This window comes from Lynx canadensis, chromosome C1 (genome assembly GCF_007474595.2).
Source record: "Lynx canadensis isolate LIC74 chromosome C1, mLynCan4.pri.v2, whole genome shotgun sequence".
NCBI lineage: Eukaryota > Metazoa > Chordata > Mammalia > Carnivora > Felidae > Lynx > Lynx canadensis.
The window spans coordinates 42,905,825-42,933,528 of record NC_044310.1 but is presented as its reverse complement, the minus strand read 5'-3'; the positions used below and the strand labels follow the sequence as shown (position 1 = coordinate 42,933,528).

General features: G+C 57.0%; 1 protein-coding gene across 1 annotated transcript in view; it reads left to right on the top strand.

Moving 5' to 3' along the window:
• The window catches only part of GLIS1 (GLIS family zinc finger 1), an 83,816-nt gene extending 56,576 nt beyond the window's left edge, over nt 1-27,240 (top strand). The window contains exons 2-8 of the mRNA XM_032594304.1: nt 5,483-5,644; nt 10,193-10,303; nt 14,047-14,173; nt 18,769-18,925; nt 23,790-23,968; nt 24,588-24,755; nt 27,040-27,240. Coding sequence (XP_032450195.1) covers nt 5,483-5,644; nt 10,193-10,303; nt 14,047-14,173; nt 18,769-18,925; nt 23,790-23,968; nt 24,588-24,755; nt 27,040-27,197 — 1,062 coding nt within the window. The 3' untranslated portion in view covers nt 27,198-27,240. The remainder of the gene's footprint in view (nt 1-5,482; nt 5,645-10,192; nt 10,304-14,046; nt 14,174-18,768; nt 18,926-23,789; nt 23,969-24,587; nt 24,756-27,039) is intronic.
• Nucleotides 27,241-27,704: the final 464 nt, after the last annotated feature.

Sequence of the window (27,704 nt, the reverse complement as noted above, 5' to 3'; positions counted from 1 at the left end):
TCCCTGCTCCCCTTAATCTCCAGAATATTCAGCACCCCTCCCAGTCTCCCTGTGCTTCCCACCCTGTTTGTCCAAACCCTGCCTGGGCGTCAAGTCCCGGCTCCTCCAAGAAGGCTTTAGTGACCCCCGACCTCCCCAGCTAGAAGCCCCCTGAGATTAGCCCCTCCTTGGGGCTGAATACATGTCTTTCATTTGGACTTACGGGTCTTTTGTGGTCTTCTTTGCCCTGAAGTCTCAGCTCCCAGCGTGCCGCCGGGCACACAGGGGCAGCTGAATGAGGCAGAGGATATGAATCAATGTGCAAAAAGATGAGAGGATGAGAGTGAATTCCAGAAGTGAATAGGTGGAAGCCTGGGCAGGTGCAGATGGGATACCAGCAGTGAGGTCGGGGGCAGGTGGATAGGGTGCATGAACAACTTTCAGAGTCAGGGGGTCTGTCCGACCTGCTAACCTCGGGTTGAAGATTGAGGAGTCCCTTCTTTCTGCGAGAGAGGGCAGTTCTGACTGTGGCTTGGCCTTTCTGGTACGGTAGGGACAGTTCTCCCTGTGCCCCCCTTGCAACAGGGTGAGGGATGCCCCAGGAGGTCTGCTCTGCAGGGTTATATACCTCAACATTGACAGCCGGGAGGAAGGGGTCTGTCTGTCCAGGGCAAAGTCTGCCTTCAAACCCCAGGGGACCGGAGTGTTATGGGAGGAATGTCAGGAAGGCCCTTGTGTGTACCCCCTGGGGGACAGACCCCATGGAAGCATCCTTATGTCCTTGGGTCACAGTGGCATTGCCTTAGGATCCATCTTCCACCCCACTCAGGGAAACCAAAGCTCAAAGCCAGAAACAAAGCCAAGACCCATGCTATAAGACCCTTCTGCTACAAGACGCGTGTGTCTATTCCAGCAGCATCTGCACCCCCACAACACAACAGTGGTGGGGCACCTCTCCATGCTGACCTCCCAGCCCCCACACGGCCAGTAGATGGGGCCCCATCGGGCCATTCCCACCCCCAAAAGGCTGCCTTGCTCTCATTAGAGGCTGTTGCTGGCACCCAAAGGACACCACATGGGGTTGCCATGGTAAAACCTGGCCTAGGCTGGTGTTTTTTTCTGAGGGCAAGATAGAAAGAATCACCACCACAATAACAGTGATGACATTTACAGAGTATGTCCTGTGTGTCATGCACACATGCACATCGTCTCACCCCACAACCAACTCCGTGAGCTGGTTTCTGTCTTCGTTTTACCGAGAAAGACACTGAGGCACAGAGGGGGCGCTGACTTCCTGGACTTTGTGCTTTCCAAGTCTGGACCCTTCACCCCAGGCTGTGTGGCATCAGACCCTAGAAGGCCTCCAATGCTAAGGGGATTGACTGGCTGTGAGAAGGCATGATGAGCCCTAGAGAGTCTTGAGTGGAGGTGACCCACCTAAATGTGCAGCGTAGAAATAGACTCACAGAGCGGGAAGGGCCATAGGGGTGTCTGGTGAGGCCGCTGGCTGTAAGGCAGCAGGGAGGGGCTCATAGGAAACTCAGATGGGTAGGCTTCAGCTTTAGGCTTCCAGATCCTGGATCCCCAGGGTAGAGAGACAAGGGGAGACAGACCTGTCCAGGATGCATATGCTCCTGTAGAAGTGGAACCAGGACAGCCCTGGACACCTGCCCCTCAAGCCCCCATCCTGTTCCCCAGTCCCCATGCTGCTCCAGGCCCCAAGCCCAGGCTAACCGCCCCCTACACCTGAGCCAAGGGGTTTGAAAGCACAGGGTGTGATGGGATGGTTAGTCCAAGCTACCAGGCCGGAGGAGGAGGATGGGGAGCAAGGTAAGGGGTGAAGGAGTGAGAAGTGGAAACGGGACATGGGGAGATGTGGGAGCCCACCATGCCACACACACACACACACACACACACCCTTCCACTCTACAGAGGGGCAGGCCCGGGAGACGCCACCCCAGCAGAATGCCACCTGCTGCTTACCTGCTTGGTGACCTTGAATGGGAGCAGCAGTGACAACACTAGGTGGGGACTTGGTGCTGAGCTAAACACTTAACCTGGCACTCTTTCATTTCACCCTCACAGCCACCTTCCACAGTTGGAAGGACTCACCTAGTTTTACAGATGAGGAAACTGAGGCTCGAAGGCTTGGAGGGACTCCTCCCGGAGCACTCAGGGAGTTGAGCAGCCAGGACACAAGCCCAGGTTGTCCCACGGCAGAGCGGTGTCTATGACTGCTGTGCTGGTCCCCTGAGCCTCAGCTCCTGGCAGGAGGAGAGGAATATTTGCCCCTAGGGCTGTGGAGGGATACGAGGGCACCCTGGTGACAATCCTGGGCCCAACAGAGAGGGTGCACATAGGTGTGAACCCACAAGTGTGCCATCCTCCTCTCTCTGCCTCTGTGGGCCATCTGTGCGGTGCTTGAATGGGGAGGACCGAGTGGACCTAGGCAGCTGCAGACAGAGCCCCCATGGCCTCAAGGTCCCTGGCATGTCTGGGTACTGGCCTCATGGGGGTGTTATTCTGCCGTGGTACTTGCAGCATCCTCACCCTGGAACAGTCTTGATGGGGCAGCCACCTCTCCCCACCTACTGCTACTACCTCTGGTCCCACCTCGGGGGTTCTACCCCGATAGCTGCTTGCCGCACCCCAGCCTGGGACTCAGCTCTGGGAGGTTCCGCGGGTGTGGGGTTAGGACAGGGCTGGGCCAGTGTACGTGGGCGTGACACAGACATAGGGCACAGGTATCAGGGTACTTCGATGGACACTGGAGGGAAGGGGGTGCACTCACAAGGGCACGTACGTCCCCAGGCCTGGGAATTTCTGTTCGTGCTCCCATTGGCTCAAGTTTCTAACCCACCCTTTGTCCCGTGAATGAGATGCCAGCCCTGCCGTCAAAGGAACTCCCAAACCCTCAGCCTAGAGGCATGGTGAGAAGTGAGTGTGCAGCAAAAATCTTCTAACCCCTAAGCTCAGGGTATGACCAAGGAGGGGCCATGGAGGTTGGGGAAGTTTCTCAGAGGAGGTAGTGCTTAGCACCTCTAGTAGACGTCTGCAAGATGAGTGAGGGAGGGAAAGGCATTCCAGGCCCAGGGAAGAGCTCAAGCAAAGGCCCAGGGGCATGAAAGTTCCTGACACATTGAGAATCACACTCCCATGCAGCTATAGCAGGACACACGGTGGGTGTGCATCCAGGAGAGGCGTCGGGGCTGTGGTGGAAGGCCATGAACACCAAGCTTGCAGATCCTGGGCTTTTGAAAAATGTATGAATTAGAATATCAACGAATTGGAAGGGAAGGTGGGGTACCCAGGAGGGGTACAGCTTGAACGAAGCAACGCTGCCGAGACGGAGGCTGGCCAGCGGGGAGAAGATGAAACACCGGTCTCCAGGGTCTGGTGGACGCCCCCAGAGTCAGGAAAAGCACACAGCACATTAGGAGTCACTGCCCCTCGGCCTTAGATGTCCACCCTTCTGGCATGGGCCAGAGGAGGAACAGAGGGGCCGGCTGAGTGCCAAGAGGCAGCCCGCTTTCCAGCCGTGGCTCCTCCACCTCATTTCGGGGTGAACTTGGCACAGGGCCATTGCAGGAGAGCAAGGGAGTAGTTGTGGCCTATTTATTCCCCAAACAGGATTTCCTCCTGGTTTTGATGCATGGAAAAGGCGCACCATCTGGGCGAAGGGGGCGGGGCAGGCTCTGAAACCTGGCTGCAGGCGGCCTGCCCCGGATGAACCCAGTAGAGCGTGGCCTGCCGTTGCGGCCAGGCCTTCAAGGGAGAGACAGACGTGGAGGGAGCTCACCCGAGAGAGAGTCATGGTCTCTCGAGTCTCTGTCCTCGCGTCTGTCCTGAGCTGGGGGATGAAACTAATGATTTGGGCAAAGGAGCTGGTTCCTCTGGCCTCTTCCTCCTCAAGGGTCACCTCCCCCTGCCCACCTGCAGGGAGTGGGCGTAGCAGAGCCACCTGGGCTTTGGCGTCAGTCGTGGCCTGCACCCTGTCGTTGCCATGTCACAGCCCTGTGATCACCACACGAAGCGTCTGTCCCTGAGGTGTTGAGGCCTCACACTTCAGAGTGATGGTGTGGTTCAACATCTCACATCACGCCTGGGTGGACAGAGCAGGTTCGGGTGCGTGTCGGTTCCTCTTCCCACCCCGTGGTGCCCACCACAGGAACACCGGCCTGGCTGGGCCCCCCAGACACTGAGGAGAAGCAGGAAGGAGCGGCCGATCACATGAGGGGACCAGGGAATGTGCCATGGGGCAGCATTCAAGCTGGACTCTGAAGGCTGAGGGGAGATTGGATGGATGGTTATGAGAAAGAGGACGTACCTTGATGAGCAACTTGTGTGAACTCAGGCTTGAGATTGCCCGGTGGGCTCCTGCCATGTTGAGGGTGTGGGTGGGAGTCGGGAGGGGCAGGAAGGTGTGGAGGGTGCAGGGCTTAACATTTTTTTTTTTTTTTTAACGTTTATGTATTTTTGAGAGAGAGAGAGACAGAATCAGAAACAGGCTCCAGGCTCTGAGCTGTCAGCGCAGAGCCCGACTCAGGGCTCAAACCCACAAACTGTGAGATCATGACCTGAGCCGAAGTCGGACACTTCACTGAGCCACTCAGGCATCCCAGGGCCTCAGGCGGAGCAGCGGGGTCCTGTTGTTACCTCAGAGACCTCGGGTGGTCACGTGGGGAGGAGTGAGCAGTTAGAGGATTCTGGGGTGGCAGGCGGGAGGTGGACAGAGGCTGTGGGACGGAGATGGGGCGGCCTGAGCCATGGGAGGAGGCGGTGCATTTGTTGCTGTCCACCCCCACTCCGGCCAAGGGCATCGCTAGGTCTGTGCTGTACCCGCTGCATGCCCACCGCCCGGCATGGGGCCTGGTACATGGTGGGCACTGGACAAATAGCCAAATGATAAATCAAAGACCCTGAGTTTACACATACGGTTGTTACTCTGACAGCAATCAGCACCGATGCCACACTCCAGGTGGACAAAGCCCTTTGACAGTCATCTTCCCCCCACCCTGAGGCCCTCATATCAGCCCTGGGTGGTGGCCACAGGGTCTCGAGTTTGTAGGCAAAGAAATAAGGGACAGGGTGGGTCAAGGGACAGGCACTGCCCAAAGCCTCACTGGGACAGAGCCCCACTCAAATCCAGGCCTTAGGTTCCGAATGCGGGTTGTCTGCACCTGCTGTCCTGTCTGTCCGTTCAGGGTTGCCAACAGCCGTGTGTCCTTTCCACATGCCACTGGGATCCTTCCAGATCCAGAGTTGGAAAGACCGCTTTCTTTTCTAGCACCGGGAGCCATCTCTAAGTCAGGGGAGTACTTTTTCTGGACCCACCAGGGCTTCCCAGATATAGTCTGGGTCCTGATCACTTCACGGGGAGCTGAAACAGGGCACCTGGAGGCCTTGGGCAGGACTGGGGGCAGAGGAGACGGGGGGCCATTTCCAGGCTGAGTAGTGGGCCCTCCGGGGGCTGCGGAACGCCCCTCACCAGCCTCTCCTGCAGTTCGAAGGCTGCAGCAAGGCCTTCTCACGGCTGGAGAACCTCAAGATTCACCTGCGGAGCCACACGGGCGAGAAGCCATACCTGTGCCAGCACCCAGGCTGCCAGAAGGCCTTCAGCAACTCCAGCGACCGTGCCAAGCACCAGCGCACCCACCTTGACACGGTAGGCCCGAGGGCAGAGGCCGAGGGGGAAGGGGTGTGGGAGGCGTGCACAGTCCCTCACTCGTCTGATGCAGGGTAGCACCCAGGGTCCTCGCAGAAACCCTGCCTTCGTCCCGAGCGCTGGGCGTTCTGGGCGGGATGACGGCATGCAGGGAGAGGGAAGTCTCATCCTTGTAGGACAGTTAGCAGTATCCCTGGCGTCCAGCCACTAGACAGGCAGGAGCAATTTTCCCTCTCCCAGTTGTGGCAGATGTCTCTCAACATTGCCAGATATCCTGGGGAGGAGGAAGCAAACTCTCCCCGAGTTGAGAACCACTGCTTTAGTCTGTGGATACTGGCCCAGGCACCAATGGCCAGGCATGTCCCCACGGAGAGAGTGGGCTCACCACCCTCTTCCTCTCCCCGGGCCTGTCAGCCAGCCCCAGAGCAGGCCTTCCCCGCTCCGCCCACCCCACGCCCTCCGTGCAGACAGTCCAGAGCCTCTCCAGAGCTGTTCTTTACCCCCTGAGCGTGGTGGGTGAGGGGTTGAAGTGAGCAGGGCCTGAGACTCTAATTCTGGTCCCCAGATACCTATATGTCCACCCCCTTTCCCTTGTTTGGGCCAAACTGTGACAACCTGCAGCTCTATCAGTGTCAGTCTCCCCGTTTTCTCCCATGCCTACAGACCTCAGAGGTTAACAGAGCACTTTCTAGAACATCGTGTCCACCATCTCATACTGACCAGGCCAGTCAGTCACTATGCCATTTGACAGATGGAGGAAGCAGGGCTCCAGGAGGTTCAGTGCCCTGAGCTGGGCCTCACACCCCTCTTACAGGGCCTGTGTGAGGGTGTGTGTGCAGCCTGGTAGGAGCCCAGCCCCCATGTACAGCAGGAGATAGTTCCACAGCCGGAGTCCATGTACCTGTGCTCTTTGGGCAGATGTTTGGGGAGCTCTACTGGTCGGGGGCTGGGAGACCCGAGTGGCCATCCGGCCCAGCCTGTCTAGTACCAGATACACAGATGAGGAAACAGAGGCCCACAAGGCCGACTAACCCCTCCAGGGTAAGTTGGAGGCCACAAGACAACAGCGGTCAGAGCTGGAGGCCCTCTGATCCAAACCCTTTATTTGGTTGTGAATAAGCTGGGAAAGCCAAGACCCAAAGAAGATGGTGGGGAAGGGGGTGGCAGAAAACATAGGGAGCTCAGTGTTTTGGGTCCCAGCCAGGCCCTGGGCAGAATGTCCTATACATTTTCTTCACAATCAGTATCACGTACGCTCTCCTCGAGTTTAATGTTGGCAACAACCCACAAGGTAAGGGCCATTATCCTCATTTTGCAAGGAAACTGAGACTCACGTGAAGTCACAGACTGTCACGCAGCTCCTAAATGGCAGAGTCCAGTGGCCCTTGCTGGAAAAGCCAGTGTATCCGCCACCCTGGAGAGGTGGAATGGAGTACAAGGGACAGGGTAGGAAGGAGGAGCCCTGTCCCCGGCTGAACCCGACCCTTCTCTCCACCCCTCCCCTCTCAGGCTGCATTATCACAGGCTTTGTTGGAGACACAAGTGAGGAGGCATTCTAACAAACCCCTGCCTTCATTACCATCTCACAAGCCCAGCCCCTGGGGCCCATGGCCCCCACCCAGGTCCTGAGGGGCACAGTTTGTGCCCAAGCCTCCTGGTTACATGTCCCAGAGACCACAAGGCAGCACCCACAACACCAGGCCTCTCTGCATGCCCCACCCCCAGCCTGAGCAATGTCCCTCCAGGCCTCTCAGGGTCACCTACTCTGACTTACTCCCTTCCTCCCTCCCTCCTTGCTGCATTTCCTGGACCCAGCCCCAAAGCAACAGGCCTCTGGCCCCCACTTGGTGTGTGAAAAGAGCTCTGAGGACTAGGTCAGGTCAGGCCCAGAATGAGCCCACGGGGTTATCTCAGGCCTTCATCTCCCCAAAGGTCCTGGTGAAGCCTGTAGGTACAGCCGCCAAGCCCTGCACCCACAGCCCAGAGGCCAGTGGGTCAGGCCCATGCAGGCTGGGCCTTGTTTTCCAGAAGGGACCCCGTCATGTTCCCAGCTCCCCTCTGGCGCCAGAGACCGGAGGATTCTCCCCACGGGCAGGAAAGTGGAAGAACAGACTAGAGAGAGCCAGCCAGGTTTTAACTCTGGCCCTCCACCTGGGCTCAGAGCTCGAAGAAATGCCCCTAGCCTCTCTAGGCCTCCATTTCCTCAAACACCTACATCATAGGGGAATCAACTGAAATGATGCAAAGACAGGCTTGACACACGGTCTGCACGGCAAATGTGAGTCCCTCCTTTCCCTCCTCTGACTCGCTGACTGAATGCTGAGCAAACCCTGCCGCATCCCCAGGCACTCAGTGTGGGCTTTCAGTCCTGACTGCCACGGCCCCAGGGGGCGATGGTCTCTCCTTTGCCCAGAGGAGAGGAGGCCTCCTAACAGAGTGTCACTGGCGCACTCGTACTGCGAGATCTTGGACAAAGCTTCAGCCTCTGTTTCCTCATCTGTGCTTCGTCCGTGGCACTGTGTCCTTACTACACCATCACGAGTGTCCTTGTTACTAACAAGGCTTCGGAGCTGGGGCAGTGACTCCAGGCCTGGGGCTTGGCTGCTGCTTGGGACAGCCACAGGGTTTCCTGAGGGCTCACGGAGGAGCGGGGCTGGAGGAATGTTCTGCACACGTCAGACCCTGGAAAAACAAACACAGAGATGGGCCTCGCGCCCTTTCCAGGCAAGCGCGCCTGCACACACGGAGCTCTGTTTGTTTGCTTTTTGGCAAAAACGTGTGGATTTGTATCAGCATCCCCCGGGGACGGGGCCTGGGGCAGGACAGGGCAGGGCCCACGAGAGAGAATGTCTCTGTGTATGTACGTGCATGTGTTGGGGTGGGAGCAGGCCCATAGCGTTGTGTGCATGTGTGTGTGCGTGTGTGTGCACGCATGTGTGTGTGTGCAAGCATGTCTGTCTCACGCGGCTGGGGAGGGCACGTCTTGAGTGTGCCCTCCACCCTCCTGCCCCACACCTTCCTTTCAGCGCGGCAAGCCTCTCACTTCACTGTCTCTTTCTTTTTGCTCTCCTCCGTTTCTTTAACCTGGCAACTGTCCGTGGCAGCACCAAGGTATGGTCATCTCTTTCTGCTTGCCCCTCCCCATGAGGTCCCTGGGTCTGCAGTTGGACTGGCCTGTCCTCAGGCCAGCAGGGACAGAGTTGCCTGAGGTCTGGGGTGGGGGAGGGGGGCAGTTCCACATGGGCATGTCTGACAGGGACATAGTGGTCCCCGGTACTTAATGTGAAAGGCACCACATCCTGCAGACACCCTCCCTGCTAGTTGCTAGAGGCCGGAGGGCCCTGAGCAATCAGGACCACTAGGTATAGGCAAAAAGGGAGGCCTTAGGGATGGACTGTTTCAAGCCTCAGCAGGAGCCCCTAAGGGAGAGCTCAGAATTCAGTTGGAGCAACTTCCTGGTCAGTCCCTGGGACCTGAGATGAATCCGAAGGGATCATCCCCCGAGGAAATGCACCACCTGGTAGAGAAGGACACTGAACAAACCCAGAATTGCTGGGTGCACAGTGGTGCCCTTGGGAAGATCAGGAGGTAGAGACAGAAAGAAGATTCCAGGAGGGCTGGGTGGGTGGGCACACAAGGACAGGGGCAGGAGGAGAGGTGAGAATTTCAGTAGGCCCAAGTCACAGCGCGCCCTCAGTACCGGGAGATGGGCTGTGTCCGAGGGCACGAGGGAGCCATGGAAGGATTTTTCAAAGGTGAGAGCATGGCCAGGTCTGTGAGAAAGGCTCTCTGGCTGTGGTGGGAGGGGAGATTGGAGGCAGGGAGAGCAGCATGAGGCCCAGGCAGGAACAGGGGAACAGGGGAGGTGGTAAAGGGTATGGATTGGTTCTACATGAGCAGTGGGGGCCCCTAAGAGGAAGTACACAAAAGGCACAGACCCCCAGCCTCCCCAGGCCTGTGTCTGAGATCCACCTTCCCCCGGCTTCCCGTGATCATCAGAATGAGGATCTGGTTTTCTCATGGTCCAGAGAGCAGTCTGGCATCTCTGGACCCACTACAAGGTGTGATTAGTCACTCCCAGCCTGGGGCCCTGCCGTACTCCAGCTTGGCCCTGTGCTGTCCCCTCTCTTCCCCTGCCCCTCCTCTTCCTCTCCAAGGCCGCCACCTCACTGTACTCCTTGTCCACTCGCACCTTCTCTGCAGCCGTGGGCTCAAAGGGTGTACTCTTCTCAGAGCCGCTGTCAGAGCTGGGAGAATCCTTAGAACTCAGTTGGCCCCATTTTGCAAGGGAGAAGAGTGAGGCTCAGAGATGGGAGGCGACTTATCTGAGGTTCCGGCACGAGAGTAGAATGGAGACACAACCCCTCCTTCACTACGAGGCTGTGGGCAGGGCTGGCAGAGTTGGATCCTTCCTGGCTGGGGACAGAGAGGGAGGGACAGGGTGTGAACCTGCTGCCTGCCCCCTCCCAATTGCAGGTCACACAGTATGACCTTGGGGCCTGGCAGATGGCCCCGACTCACCCCACCTCTGCACCTCTGATGTTACAGAAGCCGTACGCCTGTCAGATCCCTGGCTGCTCCAAGCGCTACACGGACCCCAGCTCCCTCCGAAAGCACGTGAAGGCCCATTCAGCTAAAGAGCAGCAGGTGCGTAAGAAGGTAAGACGGTCTTCGTTCCAGGCCCACCTCTGCAGATGCCCCGCTGGCCTCCCAGACACCTGTCCAGCATCAAGCCAGGTGCCCGCACTCCTTACGTGCATTCACCCACACGACCGAGGATGGTCCTGTCCATCATCCAGGATCTGCCTCCCACCTGGCCCCAGAGTTCACTTCCTTACCTCCAGCCAGCCAGACATCTGTCTGCCCACAGACCGTCCACCAGCTTCTCTGTCATCCATCTGCCCACTCGCCATGGCTCGTTTAGTAAATACATGATGTCGGGCCCCATGTAGGCATTGAGGATACAAAAATGGAAAACCATGGTGTCCTCCTCCAATGGGGACCTGGCAGGCAGAGATAGACATAAAGAGATAATTCAATATAATATAATAAAGATGGCAATAGAAGGATGCAGAGAATAGTCAGGGGCACAGAGAAGGGTGGGAGCAAGAGGGTCCATGGAAGAAATGACATGGGGGACAGTGGACTGCAGTTGTGTGTGCTCTGGAGCCAGCCTGCCCGTGGCCTTGGGCACATCTCTTAGCGCCTTTCTTCTTCATATTCCTCAACTGTCAGATGGGGGCAACAGAGGACTTGTGTAGAGGGTTGCCGTGAGGCTTAAACTAGTACATCTACAGTAAGGGTGTAGAACAGTACTTAGCCCAAAGTAAAAGCTCCGAGAAGAAGTTGGTGCATGTTGTCATTAAGCACTGGGCAGGCCAAGACAGTAAGGAGAGCGTTCCCAAGAGTGACTAAAGCTTGAAACAGCAGGCACCTTGCCTGTCTCGAGGCCAGGCAGCTACGCAAGGAGAGGCGTCCTGCGGGGAGCAGACGTGACCAGCCCAAAGCTCTGCCGAGGAGTTTGGGCCATCCTGAGGACAGTGGGTGTCATCAAAGGGTCTTAAGCAGAGAAGGGACGTGTCACCTTGAAAGATGGCTCTGGGGGCCATATGGAGAATTGGTTGGGGCTGGTTGGGAAGCCTGAGGCAGGGAGGCCACTGCTGGGAAGCAGGAGAGGTGGTGGGGGTGGCTTGGGGCAGAGTGGGACGGCAGGCGGGGGCGGGGGAGAAGGGGGTTGGCAGAGGAGTAGCAGAAACAGACTCTGGGGGTCAGGATGGTGGTGTCCCCCTTCACCAGGACAGAGGGTCTAAGAAAGAAGCAGGCTTGCAGGAGAAAGCATTGAGTTCTGTTTGGACAACAAGTGTGTGAGCCACAGAGGGACCCAGTGCAGCAGGGGGATGGGACAGCTACTTGGTGCAAAGCCCACCTCTTGGTTCATCCTGCATCTCCAGAAGAGCACCAGGGCCATGTGCGGTGGGTACTTGAGTGCAAGGGAGGACGGGGGCGGGGGGGGGGCGGTGAAGAGAAAACCAGGGCCAATCCAGGGACATCAGCATGACAGTGGACAACAGAGCAAGGAGAGCCTGTTAATTTGCCCTGCAAGATTTATGGAGCACGTACTGTTTTCCGAGATACAGCTGCAAATAAAGCAGAGAAAGTCTAGAGGCTGGAGAAAGAAAACTACTTCAGTCCTGTGGGGTGGGGGCGTACAGAGATGGGTCTGGGACAGGCAGGCCTCAGCTGGGAAGACGTTGCAGGGGCACAGCCAGGCTTGAGGCTTTGGTCTTCATCCTGCAGGCAATGGGGAGCCACTGGAAGCAGAAGAGGAGAGGAGGGACACCGTCAGAGTATGCACATGAGCTTGCTGGTGAAAACACCACATCTGTATTCACTCTGGTGAGGGAGGGACGAACCTGAACCTGAACCTGAACCTGAACCCAGCGCTGAGCCTGGTGTTTCACACACCGTATCTCATTTAGTCTTCTCTATGAATCTAGGGGGTGGGCAGTTTTTAATCCCCCATCTTAGACGTGGAAACTGAGGCCCAGAGAGTTAACAAATCTGCAGGGTTGTGCAACGCAGGAGTGACGGAGCCAAGGGTCCCACCCCAGACCTGCCTGTCCCCGGGGCCTGAGCTCTCTCTACTGATCTCAGGTTGAAGGGCCTGAGCAGGGACAGGGAATGGCCCGGGCTCCATGCCAAGGAGGCCTCTATCCCGAGCAGACTGGTGCCCGAGGACCAGAATCCTGCCCTGGTTTTCCCAGGCCCCATGCTTGGCTCGCACTGAGCCCCAGGGACCTGGGGCCGCAGATCTGCAAACTTCCCAACCATAAGCATCCATTAGGAGCCATCGGGGACGATGTATCTTTCTGGGTAAAGCGACCCTTGTATTATGACAGCTCCTTGGCAGCCCTGCTGCGTTTCAGAGAGAATTAGAAATGCTTTTCTTCCTTAATTCTCCTCTCCTGCTGCTCCTAATCCGATCGACATTGCGGTCTGCAAGAACATGCCTTGGCCCTCTTTTGCCAGAAACTTAATTTACATGGAAAACAGCTGCTGGGTCAGGGAGCCGAGGGCCCATCGGGAGGCTGGGCACGCCTTCCCCAGGCCTGGGTGCTAGCCCTTCTGGCCTGGGAAGGTGGAAAAACCCTTGGGGCTGACTCTCAGCTGCTGTGTGATGTGGCACAAGGCTCTCACCTTCTCTGGGTCTGTTTTGTCCCAGGTGGAATGAGGATCTGGACAAAATCTTCAGGGCCCTGAGAGTCAGGCTTGGGGACTTCCCTAGGAGAGGGGCCGCTTCCCTTCCAGATGAGCTCCTGCCTCATGGCCTGATGTCCCAAGGGCCTCAACTGGCCACTCCCTGTCCCCATCTGGCCTCTCTGGGAAGGCGAAGACGTTCTGGGCTATGGAGCTCGAGTCTACCTTAAAGACGGCTACGGGTTGTTGGCCAAGGATTTGCCCACCCAGGCTTGTTCTCAGCCAGTGACCTCAAGTCCATATATGGATCCAGCATGCCTACTGTCACATGACCATGTGGGACACGGCCAGCTGGGGTCAGCCAGCCCTTCACACAAGCTTGTCCATACCTGTCATCTCCTTACTCCACCTAGCAGCCTGCGGGGCGGGGGGGGGGGGGGGGTGGTGATTGTCGTTGCTTATTACAGGCAGGGGAGAGCCAGAGAGGTTAAGGTATTTGTCCAGTGTCACACAGGGAGGAAGAAGAGATGGGAGTGGAGTTTGAACTCGGGTTGCCCTGGACTATTTCCATCATGCCTCATACCAGGAAGAAAGGAGGATGGGGGCAAGGGGGAGAGAAGGAAAGACACTCCCTGGGTGCCCACTGTATGTTACTCTGCCCACATGAGTTCACTGTGGGGCAGCCCCGAGAACGGGCCACACGGAGCTCTGGCTACCTGCGGGAGGCCCCAGCTGCTGTACTTTGACACCCTTCTGGGCACATGTGTGAGGCCATGGCTCCTGTAGGCTGCTCCCAACCAAGGACTGAGTGTGGCAGGCCCTGCAGAGATGCTGATGCCTGGGAGACACAGGACCCCGTGACTTCCAGCACACTTCAGCTCCCTGAGGACTCCTAGTCTAGAAGCTTCCACCAAACTCCTTCCCCACTCTTCCCTTTCCCAGACTGCCCAGCTCCCTGGTTTTCTCTCATGCAGGCACTTCCCCTGTTAAAATCCTTGCATGTTCACTCCTAGTGTTTGCTTCTCAGACCTGAACTAACCCAGCGTATACAGTTCGCTCCGTTTTACAGATGAGGAAACTGAGGTGCAGTGAGGTGAAGGGTCTTGCTCTGGAGCCACCATCCTTGCCCTGTCCCCTAAACCGAGGGTTGCCGGTGGGAAGATGGCCTCGCGCTAACACCCTCTCTCCCTCTGCTTGTTCCTCAGCTGCACACAGGCCCTGATACTGAGGCTGACGTTCTGACCGAATGTCTGGCCCTGCAGCAGCTCCACGGGTCCACACAGCTGGCGGCCGGCGAGAGGAAGGGTGGCCGCGCCCCGGAGCTGCTCCCAGGTATGCGTGTGGGGAGGCAGCGGCCAGGTGCACAGCCCAGGAGGGCTCTTTCACAGCCAGCCGGCCCTGCAGGAAGACAGTGATGCTCTGTGGGTGCCCAGGGGCCGGTGGGGGGCACCCGCTCCTCTGACATACCTTCCTTCACACTCTCGTGTGGCGCCAGCGCCCAGGGGAGGAAGCCCAGGATCCTTTCAGCCTGGCCTTCGGGGCCTCACGGGGCCGAGGCACTCCTAGCGGCCTCCCACACCAGCCTTGCTTGGCACGTCAAACATAGTTCCTTGGACATCCCGTGCTCCCTCTTGCCTCTGAGCCACCGTATACGCCCTGCCGGCCTCCTCACCCCAGCCCTTCACCGAGGCAGCTCCTGCGCTTTCTTCAGGCCCCACCTCAGGGTTCAGGCCTGGGCCTCAACCTAAAGACCCGTGTGCTCCCCACCAGGACTCCATACCACAGCTTCCGGCTGCAGAGGAGAAAACCGAGGCTCGGAGAGGGTGGGCAAATTGGTCCAGATCACTTCCAGCTTATTCAATTCTGTGGCCTAGAGGTGGAGCCCCTCAACCCCCAGGACCCTTCCGGGCCATCCAGCTGGACACTCAGAGCCACTGGTCCAGCCGACATAGCCTGTCTGTCCTCCCCAGGAGGCCGCAGGCCGGGAGGCGGGTCTCGGGTCCGGCAGGAACGCTTCACTGCGTGGCTTGCGATGTGGCCCGCGGGCGGATTCCAGCTGACAAGACTCGTGCTCTACCCTCCCCATCCCACAAAGAAACCACAGTATCAGAGCAGAAAGCTCTTCCCACCCTCTGGGATTTCTTGAATTACTCTAACCATTTTAGACATTTCTTATTTTCTAATTTTTAATGCTTTCCCCTCAGTGTTGAGGTAGCAACAGATTTAAAACTATGTCGAAGCATTTACCAAACCGCCTCAGGGAGAGAAGGTGTTTACACTTTTTCTGGGTTGCCCTACCCTCACATAGGTCCACAAGGGCAAGGACACCCCGGGAGGGTGGATCTATGGAGAAGGGATCACACCCTCCTTCCTCCAGCTAGAGGCCCCTCTGCCGTGGCTGTTTCTCACAGCGTCAGATTTGCTAAAATAGCTGGTGACAAAGAGACCCAAGGGATAACAGGGATGTGTTGAGGATACTGAGGCTCGGCAGAAAAGAGGGCTGTGACTGATGAGCAATGGCTTCCTTGGGGAAGAAGTCCTGCAGCCCCATCATTTTGATCCTGGGAGGATTCAGGATTGGGCAGGAGGAGGACTGACCCAAGGTCATCTGGAGAAGTCAGCAGCAGATCCAGGCTAGAAGCCTGTTCTCCCAGATACCAGGCCAGGGCCTATCCCAGGGAGAAGGGCTAGGCCAGCAACAGCCACCTCTTGAGCGCCCGCATGGGCTGGTTACTAAACAAACATCGTCTCATTCGGTCCCCATGAGCCCATGCTGCAGATGAGAAACAAAGTCACTGAGGCCGCAGCATGGATGGTGGGGGCGTTAGGGTAATATGCCTATGCAGGCCTGCTCCAATAGCAAGCGAGTGGTGTCCTCCTTGCCTCAAGCCTCAGTTTCTTCCCCAGACCTGCTGTGACAACAGATGTGATTGTGATGCGATCACTTATATAAACCCACTGTGACCGATAATTTTTGTCATCATTATTATTCTTGCTTATCGTGAATGAAAAGAGGAACCATTTATTCACCCATCTCCTAATAATTTACAGCCAGCATTTATTGAATATTTTTCACCCCAGGAAGCCATTCTAGGGGTTGTACAAGTACATGTTCACAGAATCCTCACGTCAGCCTCATAAAGTACATGCTACTATGCTCTTTCTTTTCCAGATGAGGAAACTGAGGCCTCGAGAGGTTAAGTAACTTTTTGCTGACGTCCCACAGCCGGTAAATGGCAGAGGCCAGGCTTGAACCCGGGCCGTCTGGCCACAGGCCCTGCCCTTAATCAGAGAGTCTGCTGCCTCCCTGCTGTTGATGCTAGATCTCACCATCCTGGGCACCTGCTGTGTGCCAGGCTCTGTGCCGGTCCCTGTCCTCAAGCTGCTTCCAACACAGCAGGGAGACAGGGACCAACCAGGAGAACCCAGAAGTCCTGGATCCCTCTGGGTTTCAGTGCCAGTTTCTTCCATAGGCAACACTGCAAATGCTTGAGGCACAGTTGGGAACAGATGTTAGGGCCAGAGGTTAAGCGCTCATGGCTGATGATTGATGATGCTGATTTATAGCCTCAAATGGTGCATTTGGGGGAGAGGCCAGCAGGCTCCATGGCGTCCTCCTCCTGCTGCCCCTCATGATGACTCCCTCATTGCCATCCACTGTCTGTCCACTGCTTGACATGCCTCGTTCACACACTCAGTGGCCCACCCTGTGTCTGTCTGCGTGGGGCTGGACAGTCAGGGCAAAAGGCAGGGGGAAACGGGACAGATTCAAGGAGTGTTAGGTCAGAGAAGTCCAGAACAGAAGAGTTGAGGACGAGGGAGGAGCTGGCAAGGATGACCTCGAATTTTCGTTGTCTGATGGTAGGAAACTCCCCAAAACCTGTCTCTCATCAGGAAGGACGAACTCACCTCACAGGAAACCCTCAGGAGTTTTTCTGGTAGGCTCCTTTAGCAGACCCAGGTAACGTGATGGGCAGCGAGGATGTGAGAAGCACGAGGTCGGCATGGCTGAGGGAGAGAAAGCAGGATTTATCAGGATTCTAGGCCTTCCTAGCTGTCAGGCCCCCAAATTGGTTCAAGATGGCAGGTGAGGAGGTGCTCCGAAAAGTGGTGAGCAGAGCAAGCCGTGAGAAGCACCGAGCCAGGCTCCATCCACAAAATCTTCTCCAGTGCCTTCCTGACAAAGCTGGGGGGTGGGGGGGGGAGGATGGGTGGTAAAGGGTGGTGGTGGATAGATGGATGGGCAGGGCTGTCCGTGGGCAGAGTTCCCTGAGACAGAGGGGTAAGGACTGCAGAAGGGAGGAAGGCCCCCAAGAGCCCATTTAGAGCACTGGGGTCTCACAGCCCAGTGAAGCCTGGACCATAGGACCCTACCTGGCTTTCTAGGACATAGCCTAAGCCGGAGCCCCAGGCCATTTCCTGGGCCTCACTTTAAACAGACTTTCTTTTGGTATCACTTGGGAGGCCTGATTAGCTGCTGTTGAAGATTTGAGCTTGCAGCCCCTGCCCTGGCCTCCTCAATCCCTGGTCGTAACTCCCTGAATTGCAGGCCTGGGTGAGAGGGGCCAGCCTGAGACAGGCTAGCCTGGAATGGCAGCCATCTGACAAGGTGAAACTTCCTTCTTTATGTGGTTTGTGCTCAGATGGTCCTCGTGATAGGGAGCCTTGGGTCTCGACCCGTGATGACCAGAGTAATATTCAAAACGTAACAGCTGGCCCAGGTGAACTCTGACTAATCAGCATGGACACCGCATCAGGACGGCTCTGCGTGTGGCCCCCCGGTCTGCAGAGTCTTCCCAGGGCATCAACTTGATGGGTTGATTTCTAGGAAAAGGATGTCAGTTTCTATTAAAATGTAAATAAACGTGGCCAGATTTAAAAAGGGGAATAAGATTGGCCCCATTTTTTTTTTCAGATAAAATGGAGAAAAACATGGAACCCTTGCTGAGTCCCTCCCAGGCTCCAGTCCCAGAGTAGGGGTCTGATCTCCCCTCTAATTGGGGTTCCTTGGTGAAGGCATTTGGGAAACACTGGCGTCAGTAACTGCTCTCAGACCGTCAGGCCCCTGGAACGACATCTGACTATGACCTAATGTCCCCCATTTGATTCTTCCCCCACCTGTCTTCTTAACAAGGGTAAGGCGCTTAGGAGTAAGAGGTGACAAAAGGTGGTATCACCCTGCAGGTGTCTTCTAGAGGTTTAGAATCGTAGGCTAGAGCATGGCCGACTCCTCTCCTCAGTCAGGACCCTTGTGCAGTGTACAGCCTATGCAACCATCTCTGGTTGTACAACCATAGGTCTCCTAGGCCGGCCTGCCATCTAGCTAGCACAGCCATCCTCTATTTGGGGTCCTTCACAGTGGACATCCAGGCTGTGCTTGCACATCTCTGGGGATGGGTAGTTCATTTCCTCCAAAGGCGGCCCATCACCCTCCAGCGGCTCTGCCCGTGAGAAGCCATGGCCAAGCCCTGAGTGCCTCTCAAGCTTCTCTCCATTCCAGGATCCATGTCTGCCTCTGGGGCTGCACAGAGCAAACCTCTTCTTTCTCAGAACAGCCCCAGAGACTTGAGGCAGCTTGCTCCATACAACCCTCCTCCCCCAAAACACACGTGTGGGCACACACACGCGCACACGTGCACACGCACACAGCCTGACCACCTAATGCCTCTGACAGCCCCTGGTAGTCCACCACCTACCCTGCTTTCAGGGTAGGCCTCCGCCCCACATGCAGCCCTTCAGCCAGGGTATGAACCGCAGCATGGAGCCATCGTCTCCCCGTTTGGGCCCCTAACCTTCTGTTAATACAACCTTGATGGTTTCCTTTTGTGTCTTTCTCTTTCTGTCAGCAGGCACACAGCTCCGGGGTCATTCACAGCCACCTCTGGGGAGTGGCCGAAGCCCAGTGATATTTGTTTGCTTTCCTGCAGGCGTATATCCTGGCTCCATCACCCCCCATAATGGGCTCGCATCAGGCATCCTGCCCCCCATGCACGATGTCCCTTCCAGGCACCACCCACTGGACGCCACCACCAGCTCCCACCACCATCTGTCCCCCCTGCCCGCGGCCGAGAGCACCAGGGATGGGTATGTACAGCCAGCCAATCCTCCTCCGGCATAGCGAGCAGGCACCTGCGCGGGACGAGGGCGAGGGCAGGCGTCCCGCGTGCTAGGTGGTCGCTACTGACCATGAAAGTAGCCAGCATTTATGCGGCACATACTGTATACCGCACCCTGTACCAGACGCTCGCCGGGCACCGTCTCATTGGCGCCTCACGGTGACCCTGGCAGGTAGATGGTATTGGCATCTGAACTTCGTGCCGCCTCCCCTCGTGTGCGCCTCCCCTGTGAGCGCAGCCGTGGGAAGACGCTGTGCACCCGCACCGCATTCCGGACTGCCGTACCAGGCCTCCTTGGGAGTCTCACCCTGGCTTCTCTTCGCCTCAGACCATGCGTTTGGTGAGCAGACTGCCCGCTGCCCACACCAGAGGTGCTCATCCTGCCCTCACCCCCACTTCTGGCCGCTCCAGCCGTGATCATGGTTCAGCCTGCCGGGCTGTCCCGGGGCCCTTGCTGTAGGATCACTGCAGAGAGGAGTAGCCTTTTCTGTATTCAATGTGGTTCCCATTGTGGCCGCTTAATCGGCTGGAAATGGTAAATGTGCTAATTGCTGGTCCCTAATGCTGCCAGAATCTGTTTTCCTTGCAGATGGTCAGAGGGAGGTCACATAGCCCCACCTCCTGCCTTGCCTGCCACTTTCACTTATCGCTAGCAGGACTTGATCAGACTTGGCCCCCAAGGCCTGACCTCAGTACCTGCCTCCTCCTCTGCCCTTCCTCCCTAAGGCCACAGCCTTAGCCTTGGCATTGGCCTGCCTGTGCCTGGGACCAGCCCGGCTTCATCACCAAGTTTGTGGCCCAGGGCTCCGAACTGGGCTCCTTCTGCTACTCACTTACCCATTCATTCGGTGTCCGGTTCCTGCGTCCTTGGTGTGGGCAGGCCCTGGGCCCGGTGCTGGAGCCGCCGATGAGCCCAGTCCTGGAGGAACTCATCACCACGAGGAGGGGAGATAGAGCCGCAGGGATTGACCACGCGGGACAAGTGCTCTGAGGGAAGAAGCAGAAGGGGCTGTGGAAGCCCAGAGGAGAACCCAGTGAGCTGGACGATGTCAGGGAAGGCTTCCTGGAGGTGATGCTAAGCCGGGCCTCCGAGGTTAAGTAGGAGTTGACCGAGTGGAGAGATTGGGAGGGACTAGCAGCGAGAGTGTAGACATGGTGAGAGCTTGGCGTGTTCTGGGAAACATGAACCTTCGTGTGGGGTGACAGGCTCAGGAGGGAGGTCGCTAGGGCCAGATCACGAGGTCTGCGGCAGGAGTGTATCCGAAGGGTGCCGAGCAGGGATGTGGTCAGTCCGGGGAGGAGAGTGCAGCCTGCAGTGTGGGGCTGGTTGCCAGGGCAGGCATCAAATGTGGGTGGATGGCAGCCTGGGCCAGGGCTGGTGGGTGGGGAGGAGGAACACCAGGAGGCATTAGTGACAGAGCATAAGCAGGGCTGGGCGGGGAGAGGAGGAGGGAGGAGCCACCAGAGATGAGCCCCTGGGGAGGCAGAAGTGCTGTTCACGGAGCAGGGAAAGTGGGAAGACTGTGAGTGGGGGGAGAGGCACGACGAGGCTGCCTGATGGGGCTCAAAGGGGGGCCCAGAGAACCAGGCCTCCCTGAGCCTCAGTTTCTTCCTCTGTAAAATAGGTATTAAAATACCCTCCTCTAAGAAGGTGGTGAGGATCAGCCATGCCTGAAATACACATGCCTGGCATTGTATGTGTCATCTGGGACAGGTTCCACGGACACTACCCACCTCCCCACCCACCAGCTCAGGCCACCTGCTCACCCACCAGCCGGCCCCAAAACATCTCCAACCAAAGAAAAATAAACCACAGAGGCCTTTCCCTGCTCAGGCCCGTGCTCTCTGCTCCGCCTCATTCATCACCCGCCTGCCGCCTGCATAAGTGCCGGTCAAGAATTCCTGCAGCGAGAGGCAGAGTGATGACAAGACCAGGACAGCCGGGCCCGCCATCCGCCTGCCCTTGCCTACGGGAGTGGGAGCGAGGGCTCGGGTCATCCCAACAGCCAGGCGCCTCGGCTCCTTGGGCTGGGCTTCAGGAGAGGAGGGCCCTCAAGCCCGACACCAGGCCCAGGCCCGGGCCCGGCTTGAATGGGTTTCTTTTTTCAGCCCCTGAGAAGAGAGGCAAGGCGGGGAAAAGGCCTTCAGCCTCCCCTTCCTGCCAAAGTCAACAGGGAAGGCCACTCGCGGCTCCCCGGCGGTTTGCTGGGACGTTTAAATAGCTTGACAGAATTATCTGATTCACTCAAAAATATGCTAAGAGGGCCTGACTTCATGACCAAATTTATTTACCCTGGCTCAGAGTAGACGCCGAATAGGGCAGTTTTTTTTTTTTTTCCCCAGCCCCATACGAGGTATGAAGCCCTCAGTCTGCCAAGCCAGTGAGGTTTTATATTAATTTTTATAGGTTCCAATTGAAGCAAAAATATTTGATTTAGGAATCATTTGCATGACTCAGAAGAGGAGCTCCAGATGATCTTTTTTTCCTTTTAAAGAGTTCAGGTAGAGCAGCGTAACCTCAGCCTTCACGTCTGCCGTGGAGAGTTGTGTTCTGTTTAATTTCACTGGCTGTGAAGGTGGCAAATGTGAATTTATGGCAGGTTTGAGACAGGAAAAACAAACTTTGAGAATGCGTGGTTTTTTTCCCCCTTCAGATCTGGTTCTCCTTAATTCTGCAATGCTGTTAATCTCTGGGTTTTGTAGCCGAGTGATTAAGAAACCCATTTGTTAGTATTTATCAGCTGTTTGCTGTGTGTCAGGCCCAGTGCTAAGCACAGAGTGCCTCAGAGGCAGAGACCTGGCCCTCCCCACGAGCTCCCAGGGGAGGGGACGATCAGGAAGTCAGGGAAGAGCTGTGTATGGGTGCCAGGATGGGGTGGGCGTAAGGCCAGTGGACCCCATGAAGAGGGCTTGAAGGAGGACCCACCCCCCTGGCCACGCCACGGCCCAGCCTCTCTGGCCTCAGCCAGAGAACTTGTTGTGAGGACACACAGCTCGTGCACAGCCCTCTACAGTTTACAGACTGCAGTGGTAGACCCTGTCCCGCTTGACGGCCCTGTGAGAGAGGCCTAAAAATGTTAATGATGACGATAATGAGAATTTATGGAGCTTCGATGAGGATTCAGTTCATTAACTTGATGTTGAGGGGTACCTAGAGTGTGTTAGATGTTGGGCTGGGGACTAGGGACCCAGGCCTAAGGCCCTCCCTCTGTCTTCAGCACGCTCACAGTGGTGGGGTTCCAGACATATGAATGATGGCAGTGCAGCCAAGGAGCAGAAACGGTAGGATGCCCAGGCTGGAGGGAGCAGATGGGGACCCAGCAGAGTTACAGACGTGGAGCCCACTGGCCTCTCCCCAAATCTTTCTCTGTTTCAGAGAAAGGCACTGATCTGTCCCTTTAACCCATCATGTTTTAGAGGGTAGGCAAGGGTAATATTCCTGGCCTGAAAAGGTCACCTACAGCTGTGACATTGAATTTATACTATATTTTAATGTGGATGGTCCAAAATCCCAAATGCCAACAAGAAGATGGACTCTTTGAGCTACCCCCCACCCTTTCTGCAATGCACATAAGTGCTTTGTAGGCTAGGAGCCTTCAGCCTGGTCCCAAGAGCCCCTAAGTCCATCCGACCTCAGGGCGAAGTTGGTTCCTGTGAACAGACTCCAGAGGCTTAGGTGGCAGCGTGAGGAAGGAACCTAGTTCACAGTGATATGCAGTCCAGTTAGATGACCCACATGGGCTCAGCTGGGTTCAAGGTAACTGAACAGCTCTACACTACTACAGCCGCATTTCAGAACATGAGCTTCCAGAGAGCCCAGACTTGGGCCTGTACCACCTCAGGCTCTGTATGAATGGAGGTGGTGAGCCCCCCATCACAGGATGTATGCAAGTGGAGGGGAGATGTCCAGGGATGGAGACAGAAGGCCCCTGAAGGCACACTGTGCAGGGGAATAAAGCCCAACTTGGACATCAGACCTATCTTCTTGTTTTCTTTCCCACATCTTTAGAATAACGATGACGATTCGTGGAGTCGCTGAGAATACCTCTGATGTCATCTTGGGTGCTTTGTCTATTTTGATTTATTTAGTTTTACCCTTGTCATAACCTGTGAGGTCAGTGCTGTGCGGCCGGGAGTTGGTGAGCAGCCTCTCTGAACCTTGGTTTTTTGATCTGTGAGGTGGACACAAGAACTTCTCTCATGGGGCCTGAGGCGAGACAGACGCTCAATAAGTGGGGACTGGAAGTGCCATGGAATGTTCTCCTGCTAAGGAAGCACGAGAGCTTTCAGTGCACCTGCTCCTGGGCTTGTCCTGCAGAGGCGGCCGGAGCGGCAAGCACCGAGGGAGAGTGTCAGGATCTGGTGGGGGAGGCTGGTGGTTAGCCCTGGGTGATAATAGTAAGTGCACCAGGGGGAGACACCGCCACACTGTGAGGAAACCAAGGCTTTAAGAGACATTAAGCAACTTGCCCAAAGTCACGTGGCCAGTGAGAGCAGATGGGTAGAAAACAGTTTTGTCGACTCCAAGGCCCATGTTTATAACCAGTGTTCCTTGCTGATTTCTAGTCCTAAATGCCAGATAGAAGTTCTTTACTGATTCCTTTGGATTCTGAAGCTCAGAGGACTTTAACATTTAATTCCAGTTTGAACATACTCAGAAGTAAAAGCTTCCTCTTCTAACTGCACTGTCTTAAGTCAGAGCGGAGCAGGTAGTGAGCTCAGCGTTGCTAGAGGGAAGCAAGCAGCAGCAGCCATGCCTCTGGCCCCCACTCCCCACCCCACACACTGCCCCCAGAGCCTCTCCTGCTGATGGCCATCTCTGTTCTCTCCAGGTTGGGACCCGGCCTCCTCTCACCTATGGTCAGCCCACTGAAGGGGCTTGGGCCACCACCGTTGCCACCATCCTCCCAGAGCCATTCTCCGGGGGGCCAGCCCTTCCCCACACTCCCCAGCAAGCCACCCTACCCGCCTTTCCAGAGCCCTCCACCCCCGCCTCTGCCCAGTCCGCAAGGTAAGCTCTGGCTGAGGGCCTCTCCATATACCTCCACTGACTCCTCCAGTGTCCAGGAGGAACAAGGCACTGACCTAGGGCAGGGAGGCGGGGACTCGGAATGACGGAGGGCACTGAGGGCCACCGTGAGAGAAACCAGGAGTCAGGTGACCCGACATACCTCGTCCGGGGCACTTCCTGGAGGAAATTCCACCTGAGGGGTGAGGAAGCGTTTGTCCCATTGACAAGGCATCGCAGGGCTCTCCCAGCGGAGGGAACAGCATCTACACTGGCAGGGGGGTGGGTACAGCCTGCTGCTTGGAGGAGGTGAGTGAGCGGGCATCTCAGGAGGTGGGGATGGAGGGCCAACAGTCCCCTCCCTCAGAGCACTATGTCAGCCACAAAGTCCAGCACAGCCACGTGAGGCCGCCTCGCCCTACCCCCTCCGGTGCCAGACAGAGCTGGGAAAGGGGCCCAGGACCCCTGGCACCTTCTCCACCCTGGGGCCCTCTTCTCTGCTTTGCACCCACCGTGCCTGGACAGGACAATGCGGGAGGCTGGACAGTGCAGCGGGATGGTGCCCTCTCTGCCCTGGGCGGTTTTCCTTTGTTAACGCATCCCCTGCCGCCTCCCTTTGCAGGGTACCAGGGCAGCTTCCACTCCATCCAAAGTTGCTTCCCCTATGGTGACTGCTACCGGACGGCCGAGCCAGCAGCCAGCGGGGACAGTCTGGCCGGGGAAGCCCACGGCTTCAACCCCCTGCGGCCTAATGGCTACCACAGCCTCAGCGCACCTTTACCTGCCACAGGTGAGCCCCACTTGCACGCCTCTCTTCCCTGGCCACCTACCAAGGCCCAGCCCTGTGCTGGGTACTTGTGCACATTGTCCTGAAGCCTTGGGACAGCCCAGAGGGGCAGAGTCCTCTCCATTTTACAGAAAGGGAAATAAAGGCTCACACAGGTCCCAGGACCCCACAGAGTTGGGATTTGCACCCTGTCTACCTCCGACGTCCGTGTTTCTTCCACACTGTCGCACAGCAGGTGTGTGATACGTGTCTGGACTCTGGCAGGTTTCTGAAGACAGAAGACTCAAACTGGACGCTTGCAGGCTAGTTGAGGTTTCCCTTTAAATATTTAGTGAGCACAGAGTATGTACACAGTTGTGGACCCTAGGGAGACAGCAGGGAAAGAGACAAATACTGATCTCTCTTTAACAAATAAAGAAAATGAGGCCAGAGAGGCCACCCTACCGGGAAAGACAGGACCTAGAGGTTGTGCTTGTTCCTTGTGCTGCATCTGTGTCCCCTACAGGGCCCTGGGCCTTGCCCAAGTAATGCCCCTGGCTGGGGTGGAGAAACCCAGTGAGAGGGAGGGCTGTGCACAGCCCAGGGTGGAATCAGGCTCAGACCAGCGGGGCCAGTGCTGATCAGAGCAGGGGCATCGGATTGGGGGGGGGGGGGGCAGACCCTCCCTGAGTTCCCCAAGCCCAGCTCCACCCCGAGTTAGCCTCCAGGCCTGGGTCCAGCTGGAAGTTATAAGTTCTGGGCAGGCTGGGGGCCCCAGACAAAGGGGAGCCTGAGACCCTGTGCCAGAGGCCCCTTGGGCAGCTCTGGGTGTGTGCAGCCGGGGATCGAGGATTAAGGACATAGGGACAGTAATGAGGCCACAGACAAGCATGCAGAAACCTGTGGGTCCATCTGCGTGAGGGCCCATGTGTTCCTGTTCACACACAGGTTCTCACGTCCACGTACGTCTTCTTTTGTCACGTGTTTGTGGTCCCGTCTGTGTGGACACATTGTGTGTTATCCATCCCATGACCCCTGTGTGCACAGACTGTGTTCAACCGTGGTGTAGGTGTGTCTGTAGGTGGACGCGGGTCACATACATGCACCATAGGCAGATGTGTGCCGATCACAGGGTGCGTGCGGGTGGGTGGGGCGTGTTCTGCGTGTGCACATGCGTGGGTTGGTGTGCGATGAGGCCCTGGCTGCTGTTCCCGGCACTGCTGGCTCACCACCTCATCCTCCCCCTGCTCCATCCAGCCTGCGGCGAGCTTTCTTGGGGTTTAGCAGCAGAAATAGGTAACTCTGATGGGCAAGAGGCAGCTTCCATGCCCCCACACCAGGGTGGTGGATTCTTCCGGCCTCCCGTCTCCCCTGCTATCTGGGTGGCAGCCCGGCGTTCAGTGCCCGTCCCAGGCCCCGTGCATCTGCCTGTATGTCCTCTGCCAAGCTGAGAATAGACAAGCTGGATTGATCCAGACTGATAGGGTGGGGCTGTGGGGCCTCGGGGTAGTAGTTCGTCGTGATCCCACTGCACAGATGGGAAGACTGAGGCCTGCCTGTCATGGGCTACGCGGATTTGTGACAGCAACTCAGGGACAGAGCTCTTAGGGCAGGGACTGGATAAGACAACCTCTCCAGGCCCCTCCAGGGTAAGGGCCTCTGAGCAGCGGAGCATGTCCAATGGAAGAACCAGGTGTCTCAGGGCCAAATGGATCTGGGTTCAAATCCCAGTTCCCCCACTTACTGGCAATATGACCTCAGGCAAGTGTCTTGGCCTCTCTCAGCCCATCTTTTCGGTTATAATATAGAATAATGACTCCTACCTCGCAGGATTGTTGTGACTGAAGGGAGATAAGACTTCAGTGAAACCTTGGTAAGAGCCCAGTCAGTGCTGGTCCCTTCTTTGGGCTTCTCGTGTCTGGTGGGGTGAAGGAACCTGAAAGGGTGGGGTTGGGCTGTGCTGCTCTGCCAGGAGGGGCCCAGCCCCCGAGGACAAGAGCTGTGATAGCCCATCCCACCCTCCCCCACATTCGGCCCTACAGTCCAGCGCTGGGTGACGGACTGCTCCAAGCCAGCCGGCTGTCTGTCCAGCTTCCCCGGGTCCCTTGGCAGTGCAAGGCCTGGAGCACCTCCTCCCACCCAGCAGCTCCCCTGTCCGGAAGAGCAGAGGCTCCGAGCAGGCCCCACTGAAGGGATACCATGTGAAGGGACCCTGGACAGGAAGGTGGGGTCAGGGGGCTGGGAGAAGATGACAAAGCATAGCCCTTGCATCCTCCAGCCCGGACCCTGTTCCCTCCCACACCCACAGGCTACGAGGCCCTGGCCGAAGCCCCATGCCCCACAGCACTGCCACCACAGCCATCTGAAGACATTGTGTCCAGTGGCCCCGAGGACTGCGGCTTCTTCCCCAATGGGGCCTTTGACCACTGCCTGAGTCACATCCCGTCCATCTACGCAGACACCTGAAGGAAGGCCCAGCCTGCACCTGTCCTCCCTCCATCGCAGACACTACCTTGCCCACTCGCCATCTGTCCCCACCCTCTGTGCACCCAGCCTGAGCCGCCAGGCCAAGGCTCCCCACAAACTCAGGGTGCTGGGTCTGCGGCGGCTGCCCTGCGCTGGCCAGGGACAATCACCTGAGCCCGAGCTGGGTGCTCAGAGGTACCCGTCAGGATCCGTGGCCCCCGACATTCCCTTGACTGTGCCTTCCTTTTTTTCCTCCCCAATGGTTTTGAAATCACAGACCTCGTGTATATAAATGTACAGAACTTGTTTTCCATTCCCCTTCCAGTTTTATATTTTGGGTTTTACAAGAAAAACATTAAAAACTGGAAACGAGTCATGGGGGCCTAGTTTTGCCTGTGAGCCAGCAGAGTAGAGGCCGAGACCAGCGGCGGGGCGGAGGGGTGTGTAACAGAGCCAGTGTGCGAGGCTCGGAAACCAGCCCAGGCCCTGGATTCCGTCAGCGGGGAT